Here is a 15,473-nt window from a genome sequence, read left to right on the forward strand (position 1 = left end):
GACCGCGTTCTGAGACGGAGGCTAATTGGACTGTTTTCTAAGGCTGCTGGCATCCACTAACGGATTCGTGCTCCTTATAGTACCAGGGGTTTTGTAGAGGTCTGTGATTCAGACTAACTGTTCTCGTTTGGTTTGTTAGCCTCGCTGGTTTATCTGATATTCAGATGGTTGGCGGACGCCCACGCTACACGCTTTTTTTTTAATAAGAATGGTGTAAATCCATTTCATCATGGATATTCTTAACTTTTTTGGGAAAATCATCCTAAAATATTCTTACAGCATTCTTATTACTTGGGGGTAATTGGCAATTTATAATTTAAAATGCTCTAAAAATGATAGTCTTAGCTTGAGTAGCAAAATTCCATGATGGTGAAATTCTTAGAATATTCTTAATTTTTTGGCCATTTTCATCATGGACATTCTTATAAAGTGTATTCTTATAAAAAAAAAAGCGTGTAGCTAATACACCTTTCCAGTAATTGGGATTTTGATAAAATCAACTTCCCCTAAGGAAAGGGTTTGTTTACCTCCAGAAGAGACCAAACGATGGAGAACATCAAAATAATGCGCATATATAGGTACCAGGTATGATTGACCCGGATGAGGAGTTTTTTTGCAGCATTGGGACAATAATTGAATGGTAAAAATTGTTTCGTTTCACTCATCTGCTGAAAAGGTTTTATATGCGCAAAAAAAAGTAAAAGAGTCTTTCTTAGGCGAATCAGCATATATACCAAAAAAACTCTTCTTCCCAGAGATAATAAAAACAGTTGATACAGACAATACCACGCCAAGAATTGCTTCACGCTACGGGATTTTTTCCACGAATTTCAAAGTTTCTTATTTTTAAATCTTAATCACTAAAATGTACAGGGGTTATAAGTTGCAAGGTTGCTAATACGAGGCTGTCTTTTGGAATGGCCACACGGACAGATTGAAGGGCTTCTGTTTTTGAAGTCGAGTTTGAAGTAACCCATTTCTAGTCGAAAGATTCAGACAACAACTGCTATAAAGAAAGAAATAAACTGTTTGAATTTTCTTTTCAATTTTTATTCAAATGCTATCACAATACTGAAGTAAGAATCACATAAAATATTTTCCACATAAATATTACATAAATACAAAAAACCTCTCTCAAAAATGTTTCAACCACCGTCATAAAAAACTATTTATTTCATATAAATTTATAAATACATCCAATTGTAAAAAGTGAAAATCTTGCTGCCGATTCATATTCCGGCGATAAGAACTAGAAACTCTTATTTATCCTCCTCTTACTCTCTGTGCTAGTAAGGTCAGTTCCAACAAACTCATCAACAAACTTATAAATCCTTGTAATTTTCAAGATGTAAAATGTTTGAAATGTTTAGAAATTGTTTGACAAAGCTTGTTTCTTGATGACAACTAAGGTGCTGTCCGTTAAAAAAGAAGACTTAAGTACTTTGAAGCAAAATAACTTCAGGTGTTGCTCAAGATTCAATAGAAGTTTTAAATCCTGATTGCGCCGTCTAAAAACAAAGACTGAAAGAGAAATCTACATAAAAATCCAATATATTGTTTAAAACTGATCATTTTTCTCTGAAATGTTTCAAAGTTTTCCGTTCCAGTCTTCGTTTAAAGTTTCGTTGCTAAGAACGTGGAAATTTTATCAAACGTCCAATAATAAAAATATATCTCTATGCATGAAAATGGTCACAAAAATTCCATCAATGAAAATTCAAAATACTAAACTAACGCAACTAACAACAACAAAAAAGTGTAAGAAAAATTCAATTATAGCCTACTTTGTTCTAGAACCAATTTAAAACAAGACGACTTAAAGTCGAAAATTTCGCCTAGAATTTGAACTGCATGGGAAAAACAAGAAGTAGAGATCTACACGCTTTTTCTTTTATAAGAATAACTTCTATAAGAATATCAGGGTGAGATTTCGGGTTTAAAACAATAGGCCTATTGTTTAGAACAATAGAAAAATAAGAATAATGCTCACCCTCAACCAAAGTACACTATTCTTATAAAAAAAAAAGCGTGTACTTTACATCGAGCCTTGATGAAACAATTTCACAAGAACAACGAGGCTTAAAATCACTAAAAAATAAGACCAATTTAAAAACAATTATTGTTTGATTTTTAAAAACTCTTATAAAGTATATGATTATAAAAGGTAAATATGCTCATATTGCATATTGCATATTATTGATTTCATTCTTATAAAGTAAGCGCTTATAAGAAAAATGAATATGCTCATGCTGTGCTCCGTCCCTTGTTTACTTTGTAAGAAATAATTACTGAAAGGTATATCACCGTCCTCAAGAGTTATTGATTTGATTCTTATAAAGTATATGCTTACAAGAAAAACAAATATGTTCAAATTGAGCAGCGCGGTCCCCTTGTTTACTTTGTAAGAACTAATTACCGAAAGGTATGTCACCGTCTATCAAGAGCTATTGATTTAATTCTTTTAAAGTATATGCTTATAAGAAAAATAAATATGCTCATAATGTGCACTGTCCTTTGTTTACTTTGTAAGAACTAATTACCGAAAGGTATATCACCATCTATCAAGAGTTATTAATTTGATTCTTATAAAGTTAATGCTTATAAGAAAAATAAATATGCTCATGTTGTGCACCGTGCTTTGTTTACTTTGTAACAACTAATTACCGAAAGGTATACCACCGTCTATCGAAAGTTATTGATTTGATTCTTATAAAGTAAATGCTTATAAGAAAAATGAATATGCTCATATTGAGCGCCAAACCCTTGTTTACTTTGTAAGAACTAATTACCGAAAGGTATGTCACCGTCTATCAAGAGCTATTGATTTGATTCTTATAAAGTAAATACTTATAAGAAAGATTAATATGTTGTTTATTTTGTAAGAACTAATTACCGAAAAGTATATCACCGTCTATCAAGAGTTATTGATTTGATTCTTATAAAGTATATGCTTATAAGAAAATAAAGAAAAAACAAAAACTGTGAAGCTAAAGACACAAAGATATATGACGTAATACAAAAAAAACCTACGAAAATCGTCGGTGGTTATACGAGCGTGTAATTTGTAAATTAATTTTAGTGAGTTCGTCCACCGTATCAAATACTTTCGTTTTCTAATTTTTTTTCCGACCCGCGACGACCCACGAAAGCTGATTGTAATACTTTCGCTAGGCGAAATTAATAAGTTTGATGGTATCTTTGAATACCTTATCGGGGAAAACTTTGTCGGGGAAAAGGGACGAAATTTTGGCCGAGTGACGAATATTTTTCCCCGACGAAAATTTTCCCCGGCGAAAATTTCCCCGACGAAGTTTTCCCCGATAAGGTACTTATTCTTTTAAAGGATTTATTTTTACAGAAGTGTCCCCGTTTCATATTAGACACATATTTCATGTCAGGACAGTGTCTGCCTATTGTTATATTATGCTGATATAGCAAAAGTTGTTTTCTTTTTCTCTTTCTGACCAATCTTGCTTCACATTTGTGTCAATTCAATTTGAAAAAGCTTGTGAATTAAAATTGATGAGTAAGCAAACGATATCACTCTTATTTAAAAACAAAACCTTTAAGTCTTTGGCACCTCTCGCTTAACTCAAAGAAACCCAAGGATAAAGGAACAACCTCCTAGCTTGAAGACGTTAAGGAGTTTCATTTTTATAAAATCTTGCGAGCTCTGTGTATTCACTAAGAAGCTACTAAAGTATAATAGCATCGTAGTATTCATACCAAGAAATTGAAGAAAAATAATTTTTGATATTATTTGCCTCTGAAGATGTAGTAGTCTTCGACAATTAATTGATCTATGTTCGATAATGACAACTTATTTTTTGTTTTGAAATGATCATCGAGTAGCAAGGTCCTCATTAACCAGCGTAGTGCTAGTGGCATAGACAAAAGGGCTGCAAAATTTGTGTAGGAGAGAAGATTTTGACACTATTATTATCCATTCATAAATACAAAAAAAAAAAGATTACTGTATTAACGAAATATACTCTCCAACACAAATTTTGTGCCACTCTTATTGTCTACGTTACTGCCAACGAGACTTTGTGAAAGTAACGTTCGTCGAGTTCCTTTCAGTCATAATAGATTTGGTAAGAGATGAAAGGTACCAAAGCTGACAATACCATACCAAAACACATCACTTCGAATTGATAAGTATCCTGCAAATAAAAGAAGACGCTTTGATAAACAGTTAGTACAGCTATACGTGTTTTACATGTAGTACACTCTCGCGCTGTTCAATAACTTTTGGCTGTATTTTTTAAAGCTTTTTCACCAAACCAATATAATCGGCCAAAAAAGGTTTTAAAATTTCCGAACAACCCAGAAAAAAAAACAAATAGTTTTCAAATATTCGTTGGAATCGGTGTTCCCTACAAATATAAAGATTTTTTCGGCACCAGGAAAATTGGGAAAATTGGCTAATGTGAGCCATGCTTTAATAGGCGAAGTAATATATAAAACCAATTTGACGTCAAATTGATATTTTGTCTATTTTGATGTCATTTGGAGGCCTAATTTTGACGTCAAATGTTACATTGAAAAATTGTATAAATAGACCCGTAGAAGCCGTTGTCAAATTAGATCGACGACGCATTTGGAAGAAGAGCCAAGATGGTGTCCTTACCAAGGCCGAAGATCTTCAGGAAACGTTCAAAAAACAAAGAAACGCCCTCGCCTATCGAACGTTTTCGTGCTAATATTACAACATTTTTTACATCAATATTTTTTTTTAAACAAGCAGACCGACCAACAGCCAGAACATCGCCAAAACCAACCACTCGACAAAGGTTTTTAAACAAGGTTCGAAAGAGTCAAAACAAAATCAGTCCCTGTGAAATTCCACAAACAAATGATGGAGAGATGCCTGGTGTACAAAAGCCAACAGATGTTGCAGTATGTACTGGACATGGAATATCACCTCCTCAGCAAAGTGCTGATACAAAAAGTAAGGTTTTTCAATCATTACAATCTCCGTTTTAAGTCTTAGACTTAGTCGTAAGACTAGAGTCTAGAATATTCTTATCCATGCCTCCTCAATTTCATGACTTGAAGCTAAGTTACCAGGTCGTAACATTTTTCTTTCCTGATCTTTTCATTTTCTTTCGGGAACGATTCACTTGTCTGTATATCCCTTAAGGCTAACTTTGTGTTTTGTTAGGTGGAGGAGCCAACAAACATCCGGATGGTAGCCAAACAATCTCCACAAGTCCACCGTCTCTTAATCAGACGGTTATCACCAATGGTTTGAAATCAAATGAGGATGGTATCTTACATCCAAAGCCGAATCCCGCCCTTTCGACTTCGCCAAATGATACCACCACAAATCCGCCCTCCTTAACCGATATTGATTCCAACGAAGGATGTTCTGATTTCGAAATCCGGAACACTTCCACGAATAATTTACTGATTGCATCCGACAGTAACTCACAAGAGAACACAGAGAAAAAATCAGGTGAAAACGTGCTGACTTCTTCTGGTGGTGACAATGACCACAAAGACTTTGGTGAGCTTAATGACGTACAGCATGACTCTAAAAGTAATGGTGAAGAATCATTAAGATCGTCAAAGAATCAAAAACCCTTATCTCCATCGCCTCTGATATCTGAAAATTACAGCACTAAAACGTATTCTTTACAACATACGTCAGAAGGCTCGCAAATGCCCGTGATGAAAACGTGCATCCCGCTTGTGAAGAAAGCGAAAATACCCAATCCTAAGAATGTTCCACTGAATGATTCGATGGAAAAAGAAAACCCAGATCCCGCATCTCCTTCATCTCCGATATCTGACAGCCCTGTATGCAATGGTGAGACTAAGTCATACCAACTGCGACATAATTCGGAAGGCTCACAGTTGCCTACACTGAAATCATGCATTCCCTTAGTTAAGAAATCTGAAAATAAACCAATAAATACCACAGTTGAAATTAACGAATCCGATCCAAAAACATCTTTACCACGAACAGTAGATGGTTCACAATTACCCATCTCTAAAACATCAGTACCATTAAAGCCGAGAAAACCAAAACGCAAGAAGAAGCCTGCAAATTTGGCAGCTAGCGGAGAAGTCACTATCAAGGGCACACAAGGAGCGGCACCAAAAGCTGTCATAGATAGCCGTTTTGTTGCTGCAATTGGAAGAAACTTAGGAAAAAACAACAGAGATTCTAGCTTTGAAGCTAATAATATTGTTGTAGATTCCGCTGTTGATCTCCCTGACGTTTCGTCTACCACTCAAACCGAACAGGAGGATGACCGTCAAACAAGCAACTTCGGAGATTTATTTGAAGTTTTGAATTTAGCCACAGGTATTCTACCAGGTTCCAATGATTCGAATTTGGACAAAATAAAAGCTTCAACTATTTTCAATGATAGTGGAATTAAAATTGACCGTGAGAAAACAAAAGACACAGCGGGTTTGATTACATCACCACGGAAGCTTCCTCCGTTAAAAGCAATACCGAACCCGACTTACCCAGCTATCCAATCCGATTTCCCCGAATTTTCTGAAGCTTCAAAACTAAACGTAGAACCTACTACAAATAAGCCGATGGATTCAGATATGATCGCAATAGCATCTCGCAATATGGCGGCAAACGCTATTGACAACGCCATCAATGACTTATTCAACCAGCAAGATTTTTAATTTAACTTAACTGCACTTTCTGTTAAACAAACGAATTTGAAAAATATGTTACAATTCCGTCTAAAGTTTACCTGGACTTCCAGCTTGTATACTTACTTTTTTATTTAATTCTTAGAAATATATAAAGGGTAAAAACGTGAGCATCAAGGCCTCATTTTCGTCTTATCCTGAGGCAGAAATTGTCTTTCTCTTGTCAGTTGTCCATAACTGGTTTTTGAGATTAGATTTTAAACCAACTAACTGTGGAGACCTCATCCCTTTTATTACTACCAGTAAGTAAAAGAGGCTGGTAAAGAGAAGTAACACACCCTATTGACGAAGAGCACTGTTTCTTTCCAAAAACTCCTTGGATTTCAACCGATACACTATAATAAATCGAATAAAAACCAATTCTTTCTGAGATTCGACTTAGCTTATTTTCACGAAATTTTCAGGCTTAATGCTTTTAACTTTTTCAGGCTTCATGCTTTTAACTTTTTCGTAGATTCGTCCAGGAAAGGGACTTGAAGCCCAGATTGTTGTTATTTCTTACAGCATCAAGGTTTTGATTAAATTTCAGATTCACGTTCTTATAAAAGTTATTTCCTTCGTTTTTACTCTGAAGATGACCTCTTGTAGTTTTTAAAGGTTTTGTTTTTACATAAGCGGTCCCGTTTTATATCAGACACATATTTTATATCAGGACAGTGTCTCCCTATTGTTATATTATGCTAATATAAGCAACAAAAAATATTTTTCTTTCCCTTTTCTTGCCGATCTTGCTCCACACCCTTGTCATATCAATGTGAAAAAGATTGTTATAAAATTTGTAAGCAAACGATATCACTCTTATTTAAAAACAAAACCTTTAAACGACATCAAAAACATGAAGCTTCTGGTTATTCTTTTTATCATTAAATTAGTCGCCCAAGGAAACATTTTTCATAATTATTTTTCTTAATATTGAATGGAAATAGGTTTACATGTGAATAAACCGACCGACTTACCCACAGCTCAGGTATCGTGAGATAAATCAATGATTTGAGTTGAACTTTAAAGAGCGCTAATTGACATGGAAAATATCCCTCTTGATTTTCGGATTGAGATGCCATACAGCTGCAAGAAAGAAAAAAGCGGTCGGTCATACAATATCTACACTCCAAATGTCAATAGACTTTTTTTTGTACCTTCAGTGAAAAATCGTTATTGAATTTCACCGCAGACAAAAATATATAAAGACATTTTGAGAAGTAAGTAATAAATGTAAAAAGTAACTTAAAATCCTGCACCCAATTTTGCTCAAGTAACCCTTTGACTTTTATGTAATCTTATTCAGGTCCTGAGGGGTCTATACATAACTTGAAACAACTCATGGTAAAATTCTTTAAAAAAATAAGGGATCGGTAACAATGAGATGGCAACTATTATTGAGGCTCCCAGCGGTTTGGGTGATGGCGTGATTGGGACTTTTTTCTTGCGTGATGGCGTGATTAGAGATTTTTTTGGCGTGATGGCGTGATAAAGATTTTGGCGTCATGCGTGATAGGGCAAAAATTTGAGGCGTGATGCGTGATTTGGGCTATTTTTCGCTATTTTTTGCGTGATGACAAATTTTAGCGATTTTCGTGATGCGTGATGGAGAAAGTTTTTTTGCGTGATGGCGTGATTAGGGGTGCTGCTGGGGGGCCTCATTATTGATGATTCTCTTCAAGGAAAGCGAGGTTCTTGAAAAAAAAGGAAAGCCACAAGATAAAGCGGTTCAAATAAACTCGAAACCAACAAAAAACAACAGAAATTTGATTTTGGATTAACCACATCATACTACTAACATACCTTTGATAAAGTTTAGCAGCGTACGTTAAGTTACCATGAACTTCTTTCCAATGAGAAGCACTTTCTATCAATATAGAATGATCAATGGAGAACTGGTTTTCCACCAAGTAACCAAGGCTGTAAAGTGCCTAAAAAAAAGTTCGGAAAATACAAACAAAGACTCAAATACCAATTCATAATATCAATATTTTGCAAAAATATGACAATTATCAGGTTTGACTATTCCAAGACAAGCTACATCTACATTAAGAAACATTTCATAAACGAGTTTACAACGGTAGAGTTTGTAGACTGGTATCTACAATAAAAGCATGGTTTGCTTTGAAATGTATAGACTGGAGTCGTTTATAATGCGTGTAATGCAGTAGTATAGGCGTTATATGATACTTTTTTCAAATACCTCAGGGTGGTCATTCTTTTGTACAGCACGTGTGTAATATAGACTAGCTTTTTGTGTATCATTCTCTTTCGTCCATGATTGATCTCCCATTTCGACTAGCGCTGTTGTGATAAAAAGTAATCGAGATTCGTTTAACTTATGCATTTTGCGGAAACATTGAAGATTCGTTTCTAGCTCTTGTTATTCATTTAATCAAGAAACATAGGATTAGACTTTGATTTCAAAGTTCCGAAAGGGCTACATTTGAAACTCCTTGATGGGAGATAAATCACTCATCGCAAGATTTAGAAAAATATGCCGCTTAAAAACAAAAAAAAACAGGCTAGATTCAATCCGTGATTCTAGATGTGGCGCACATCTTAAGGCTTCACTTTTTCTTGTTTGAGAAAGGTTAAACATTCCTCTCAAGCCCCTTTGGGGTTTTAAAATCAGTAACATTACTCTCCATAACCAAACAACTCAAATATTAGGCTTTTTGCAAGTACAATGTAAAATAGGACCGTTTCATGATAAACCACGGATTCAATCACGCTCGACATATGTAAAAACAATTTTTATTTCACTTACAAGTACTCCAACCCAACTCAGCTGTAAAATTGACGAAGAAAAGTGGTTTAGCATCAAATAAATGCATGGTGTTTTCCTGCAAAAGTAAATAGACACATGAGATAAAAGACTCCATACTCAAATGTTTTCATCGCTGAACTTAATTTGGTCCAACTCTATATATACTGTTGCAAAACACATCTAAGTTTTAAGAGTTGATTTCAGATTGTACAGGAATTGCAAAAACTATTAACTTTGGAAAATGTTATCAGGGGAAAGACCAAAGCCCAATCTTCCAATAGTTGACGTCAATAGTGAAGATAAGTAAATCGGTAAAATCACGACGACGAACAAAAAAATTAACAGGCTAGTGAGTTTCAACCAACTAAATTTCGTATTTTCACTGGCCTATAACAGTTTCGTCCGTCGTCAACCTCAGTAATCAGTAACGTAAATAAATGGGATACACGGGGACAAGGTTGGAGTAAACCCAAGTATAAAGAATTATTCAAAATCCGAAAAAGTGAACCTTATTATAATCCATTTCTTTTAATAGTAACGCCATGTTAAAGCCAGCAAGTTGCAATCCACCTTCCAGTGCTAGCAAATAGTTGACTATCGAAGAATACCTGTCAAAATAAAAAGAAAACATGACTTTCAAAGTTCCAATTCATAAATAAGAACATACCAATGCAATAGTTAACTTTCGAAGAAAGTGGGGTTGACAAAAAGAGATGAATCGGAAGACAAATTCAATCTAGATACTAATAAAGCCTGTTGATGAGGTGGGGAGTTGACATATATCCTTTTTTATGAGCTTTTTTAGGGTTTTGATATAATTTTTAAGAAGTTGAAGGCGTTTAGTAGCATGTTATGGTTGGAAGTAATACCGCCCGGGCTCTATTACGAGTGTGACAAATCCAGATTAGATGGAGTTTTTATAAGATAATTTAATAATTGGTCATCTGAAGTAAGAAAAATGACGCGTTCTTATGAAAAAGTAACAAAATTGTTTTATTACTGGTTAACGACCAACCAAATCATGACCAAATCAATTACATAAGAGCTTGTAAAAACTCAATGACGTCCCGATAAATCTCACTATTTACAGTATAGTTTTGCATGTAAAATGATGTTCATAAATTTCTTATCAAATACCTTCGTCCTTCTAAATAGTGATTCATTGCATGTCTCATGAACCAGCCCAGTGATTCGTGCTGTTCACCAATAACTTTGTAATACCTGAAATTTATGAAGAGCAAAAATATTACGAGAAAAGAACAAATTAAAAGCAATACGAGCAATGCTGGTGAACAATTTAACCATTCATGATGCTTGTTTGAAGTCTACTTTGAGTAATCCATGGCTAGCTCTTGATTTTCAGGCTGAAATGTTCAAAAGTTCTGTGCCTGTCTAGACAATCTTTCTGCAACTTACGATATCTTGTTCTTAAACTTGATCTTAAATTTTTTTGTCAATTGGGACTTCGTATTCTTATACATCATAACTCGAATGTCTCCTTAGCTCGAACAGGTTTTTTTTCCCTTCAGTTACCAATGCCTTATAAACCTTACTCCATACCTGGAAATTTCCTTAACTCGAGCAAATTTGTGTTCCCCGTGTGTGTTCGAGTTATGAAGACTCCTCTCTATAAGCATTTTTTTCCTATACCTGATACAGGCTAGGATCTAGCTATATTAATGTTTAGTAGTATTTTGTAGTATATGTTCGAAGTGTACCCTGTGTTTATGTTTCAATAAAGAAAAGCAACAATCTAGCTATAATTTTCTCCTTATCTGATAGCGGACAGTGTTCCCCGTACGTGTTCGAGTTATGGAGACTCCTCTCTATAAGCATTTTTTTCCTACCTGATATAAGCTAGGATCTAGCTATATTAATGTTTAGTAGTATTTTGTAGTATTTTGTTCGAAATCTTCTTAACTCGAACAAAATTCTGTTCCCCGTGCGTGTTCAAGATATGGAAACTTCACTGTAGAAAAAATGCGCGTACATTTAAAGAAAAGGGTCTTACTCGAGAGCTTTTTGTGGATCCCGTTTGATGATGGTGCCCTCCATGAGAAGTTCAGCCAATCGAAATATGGAATGACGATCACCTTGGTTGGCTGCCTTCTCATAATATTTCAACGCTTCCGTCTAAAGAAAGAAAAACATGAGTTGACAAGTCGAAATTTTCCAGATAGTATAGCGCTCTCTGATTCGACGTTCTACTATTCGATACACTCTATTATTCGATAATGTTGAAAGTCACCGTCATCAAGAAACTCTCATAAACGACGCTCTGTCATTTGATATGCTCCCTTATTCGAGGAAATCTAATTCCCCTCAGGAATCGAATTAGAGAGCGTCAACTGTAGTATAGCGAAACGAAATTTTCAATATCGAAATTTCAAAATTTTCCAGATAGTAATAGCGTTACGAGTGAAGATCTGAGCGGAAAATTAAAAATCTTTACGCTTTTGGACCCTAAAAGAGATCAAACCTTTTGGTCCAAATCACGACCCATTGAGGTGGAACCTTAGAGGAATTTTAGAGCTTTATAAAAAGTAATCATTGCCTAAGTGCTAGTCTAGCAAGCTAGATTACTAATTCGGACATAGTAGAAATAAAGCAAAAAGTAATGAAGTAAACAATTTTATACAAACTAAATTCCGTAACAATAATATCATATAACGCCTATACTACTGTATTACACGCATTATAAACGACTCCAGTCTACCTAAGCGCCCCTTCTCCCCAGGGAACCTATTTGAAAGGAATTTGGTAATCAATCTTACATGATTTGTTTGTTCCATGACGCTGGCGTAATTGAAAGTGGATTGCACGTCCCCATACTCCACTCCTTTTTTCCAATAATGCATTGCGGATGTTGCATTCTGGTTATAATGTATTTCAATAAATCCAAGGACGTTGTATGCAAAAGATGAATTCTTAGCGACCGCCTTTTCTAAAAGTATTTTCGCTTTTGTGACGTTCTTTTCCATATTGTTTATACCCTGTGTAGAGAGAGAATAAAAAGATGGATATGAAATTAGTTGACCAATTAAGGGTTCTTCGACTGAAAAAAAACGAAAGGAAAGTATAGAATTGCAATGAAGTTGTAATATATATAAAGCGGTACAGTCACAAACCAGCACAATAGTAGTTTGTATATGTGAACTAAAGCAACCCAAAGCAAGCGATACTTGTATGGACCTACCTATTTATAAGACGAATAATAAAAGTTTAATTCAGGCAATGTAGAAACAAAAACTGATTAATTTAAGATTTTGCAAGTTGGTGCCAAACATTTTTTTCGCATTAACTTTTTCTTATTTAGCACACTGTAATTACACGTATTTTTTTTATTAGAACACCTAAAATTTGGCTGAGCCTGGATGTGCTTATTTTTTTAGAAATTTTCAGCCTAAAATGTTCTTACATGCGTTCTTAATTTTTCAGACTACTCTAAATCAACAATATCATGCAAAATAAAGAGCACTTAAAATTGGTAAAATTTGGACAATATTTTAATCTCGATTTTAGAAAATTCATCACTAAGTTCAGTTAAAACTGCTTGAAAAGAGGAAACAATTGTAGTTTCTTGTCATTTTTTTCCAAACTGAGGCTGAGCATGTTCTTAAGATGTTCTTAATTTTTCGACGAATTTCAGCCTCGATGTTCTTATAGACCGGGTTCTAATAAAAAAAAAAACGTGTATACGTCTTTGTATTAAAAATTAGGAAAAACTAATGAACAAATTTTTCACAAAGCCCAAAAAACCCTCTTTTTTTTTTTTTTTCGAAAAATGAGCATTTTCATATTTAGCACACTGTAATTCTACGTCTTTGTACAAAAAATTAAAAAGTCCAAAAAACCCTATTTTTGGGAATTATTTGAGCCCGAATCGGCCCAAAAATATTTTCGAAAATCAGGCTTCGCCACATTTTGATAATCACCAATTTGCACCTTTGTACCAAAAATCACAAATATCCTATGATTCAATCCCGAGAAAAATTGATAACAGACGAACGGACGAACGGGCGAAAACAGGTTAATTCATAGGACCTCAAGGTAGGTCTAAAAACTGTTTTCAAACTGTCCCTTTTAATAAGACAACTGAAGACAATAATATTATAAATTTCAATATTATTTCGTATTATATTGCGTGTTAATATTGCGTGTTCATTTCGCGTCTCGAGTTCGTATCGAAGCGACTTTTTGCCACGGTCCCACCTCCTCAGAGGCAGAAAACCAAAAGAGTTTTGAACTCAGTCCCTCGGGACTAACTCCAAAGCAGATATTGATTATTTCACCCTGGCATGTACACGTTTTTTATAAGAACAAACTATATAAGAACATAAGGCGTCGATGGCCGAAACGTTAAGAACAAGTTAAGAGCATTTTAAGGCTTCGGGGACTCTAAAAACACCCTATTTCTTAGGAAAATGAACAAAATTACCCACAAAATAGGAAAAATAAGAACATGCTAAGAACATTTTTAGGCTTAAAACTCCAAAAGTTAAGTACATCTCAAGGCTTCAAAAATTTTGGATGTTCTTATAAAAGAAGACGTGTATGCACTCTAAAGGCCATGGCTCCGTGAGAGAATCTGCTTTCATTGTAGTCGTTAACATCAGTCGGCTTTCTTACATTGAACATTATTAATTAATACTAGCGGGTACCAGGAGTCGCACGGGTTAAGCTGTTGCTGAACGCACTGAAAGTCCTCGGGATGTTGGTGGCTTAACTTTAAAAACATGATCAAAGTAAAAAGAAGCAGAGATCTTAAAAAAGTTTGACTCAGCTAAAAGACCGAGTGGGTCGTTTCCAGTAGTTGAAGGGAATAATATTAAGGTACTTTTCAAGGGAAAAAAATCTCACCGGGTTCGTGATACGGGGGTTATTGAATGGGTTTACTTTTTAATCGTTCAACCTTTTTCGGTAGGGGATTACTCTTTTTAATAATATCATCCAGATAAGACCCAAAATGATACAATGTCATATGGGGAATTGCTAGAAACAGTATTTTATGTGAAAAAAAAATAATTAAGACCAAAGAAAATATGGAAAAAAGGCGATTTCCGGCATATTTCCCACACTTTCGACCGGAAAAGAATTCGACGGACGAAAATTATAAAAGGCTAGTGAAAATACGAAATTTAATTGGTTGAAACTCAATAGCCTGTTAAATTTCGTGATTTTACCGATTTACTTAACTTCACTAATACGGATCTTTGTGCAAAAGTTAGAAAAAAACTAATGATAAAATCTCAAGAAAATGCCAAAATACGGTTTTCCGGCATATTTCCGGAATTTTCGAAATATGTTTTTTTGAAAATTGGGACTCGGCCATTCTTTGGGGATTGATAATACGTATCTTCATGCAAAAAATCAGAAAAAACTATAAAAATCACATTTCGGACATCACCATTTTACACCTTTGTCCAATTTCCGAAGAAAGTAATGAGCCAATCTCAAGAAAAGCTTGTAACAGACGAACGGACGAACGGTTAATTCAAGGACCTCCATGTAGGTCCAAAAAATCCCGGCTAGACTATGCGTACTAGAGAAATTCAAGAAGACCTTCATAACATGAGGTTCATTTTGAAACACAAAGTATCATGGGTGGTTGAGAGAGACAAGTAGAAAACTATTTCGAGACAGAACAATTAATATATTTCATTATATTGATAAAACTTACATATTTACAAATAAATTTACTCTACTTGAGTCTATATATTAACAATTAAAAGTAGTAATTAGCAGCCAACTTTTTCAATAACATGATCCACCAAATCACGTTTGTTTTCATGGAAAAAAGCACTTCAGTTCAATTTTGTACATTATAACTAAATAATCCATATTTTAAGTTATCGTAGGAATACAGTAGATTAATTTACCATATTATTCATACAATTGAAGTTTGTCTCCAATTTCATCCTCGTTGTTGCCTTTGTTGACCACTGTCTTGTGGTTGGAAGGATGGTTTCGGCTGAGAACTGATGACTTTTGTCTGATTTTTACTTTGATAAACTTCTTTCTCCTTTTCCTCTTTTCCGTTACA

At 34.7% G+C, this 15,473-nt stretch overlaps 2 protein-coding genes across 2 annotated transcripts in view; one reads left to right on the forward strand and one right to left on the reverse strand.

Annotated features, from left to right (window-relative positions):
- Nucleotides 1–2,898: 2,898 nt before the first annotated feature.
- LOC136802438 (protein sel-1 homolog 3-like) overlaps nt 2,899–15,473 on the reverse strand; it is a 28,104-nt gene continuing 15,529 nt past the window's right edge. Inside the window, exons 13-21 of the mRNA XM_067059170.1 lie at nt 12,205–12,423; nt 11,442–11,563; nt 10,568–10,651; nt 9,939–10,038; nt 9,431–9,506; nt 8,864–8,964; nt 8,464–8,591; nt 7,638–7,746; nt 2,899–4,163 (exon numbers count right to left, since the gene is read on the reverse strand). Of these exons, the coding sequence (XP_066915271.1) occupies nt 4,077–4,163; nt 7,638–7,746; nt 8,464–8,591; nt 8,864–8,964; nt 9,431–9,506; nt 9,939–10,038; nt 10,568–10,651; nt 11,442–11,563; nt 12,205–12,423 (1,026 nt within the window). The 3' untranslated portion in view covers nt 2,899–4,076. The remainder of the gene's footprint in view (nt 4,164–7,637; nt 7,747–8,463; nt 8,592–8,863; nt 8,965–9,430; nt 9,507–9,938; nt 10,039–10,567; nt 10,652–11,441; nt 11,564–12,204; nt 12,424–15,473) is intronic.
- On the forward strand, nt 4,602–6,722 carry LOC136802439 (serine-rich adhesin for platelets-like). Its single transcript, XM_067059171.1, has 2 exons — nt 4,602–4,951; nt 5,165–6,722. Exons 1-2 carry the CDS (start codon nt 4,618–4,620, stop codon nt 6,649–6,651), a joined length of 1,821 nt encoding a protein of 606 aa, XP_066915272.1. The 5' UTR covers nt 4,602–4,617; the 3' UTR covers nt 6,652–6,722.

This window comes from Clytia hemisphaerica, unplaced genomic scaffold (assembly GCF_902728285.1).
Source record: "Clytia hemisphaerica strain Z4C2 unplaced genomic scaffold, Clytia hemisphaerica genome assembly, whole genome shotgun sequence".
In the NCBI taxonomy this organism is placed as follows: Eukaryota; Metazoa; Cnidaria; class Hydrozoa; order Leptothecata; family Clytiidae; genus Clytia; species Clytia hemisphaerica.

Bases quoted from the DNA above. Each gene is read 5' to 3' on its own strand.
- LOC136802439 (XM_067059171.1), top strand. From the start codon at position 4,618: ATGGTGTCCTTACCAAGGCCGAAGATCTTCAGGAAACGTTCAAAAAAC. The intron at 4,952-5,164 runs GTAAGGTTTTTC...GTGTTTTGTTAG, and splicing joins GCAAAGTGCTGATACAAAAA to GTGGAGGAGCCAACAAACAT.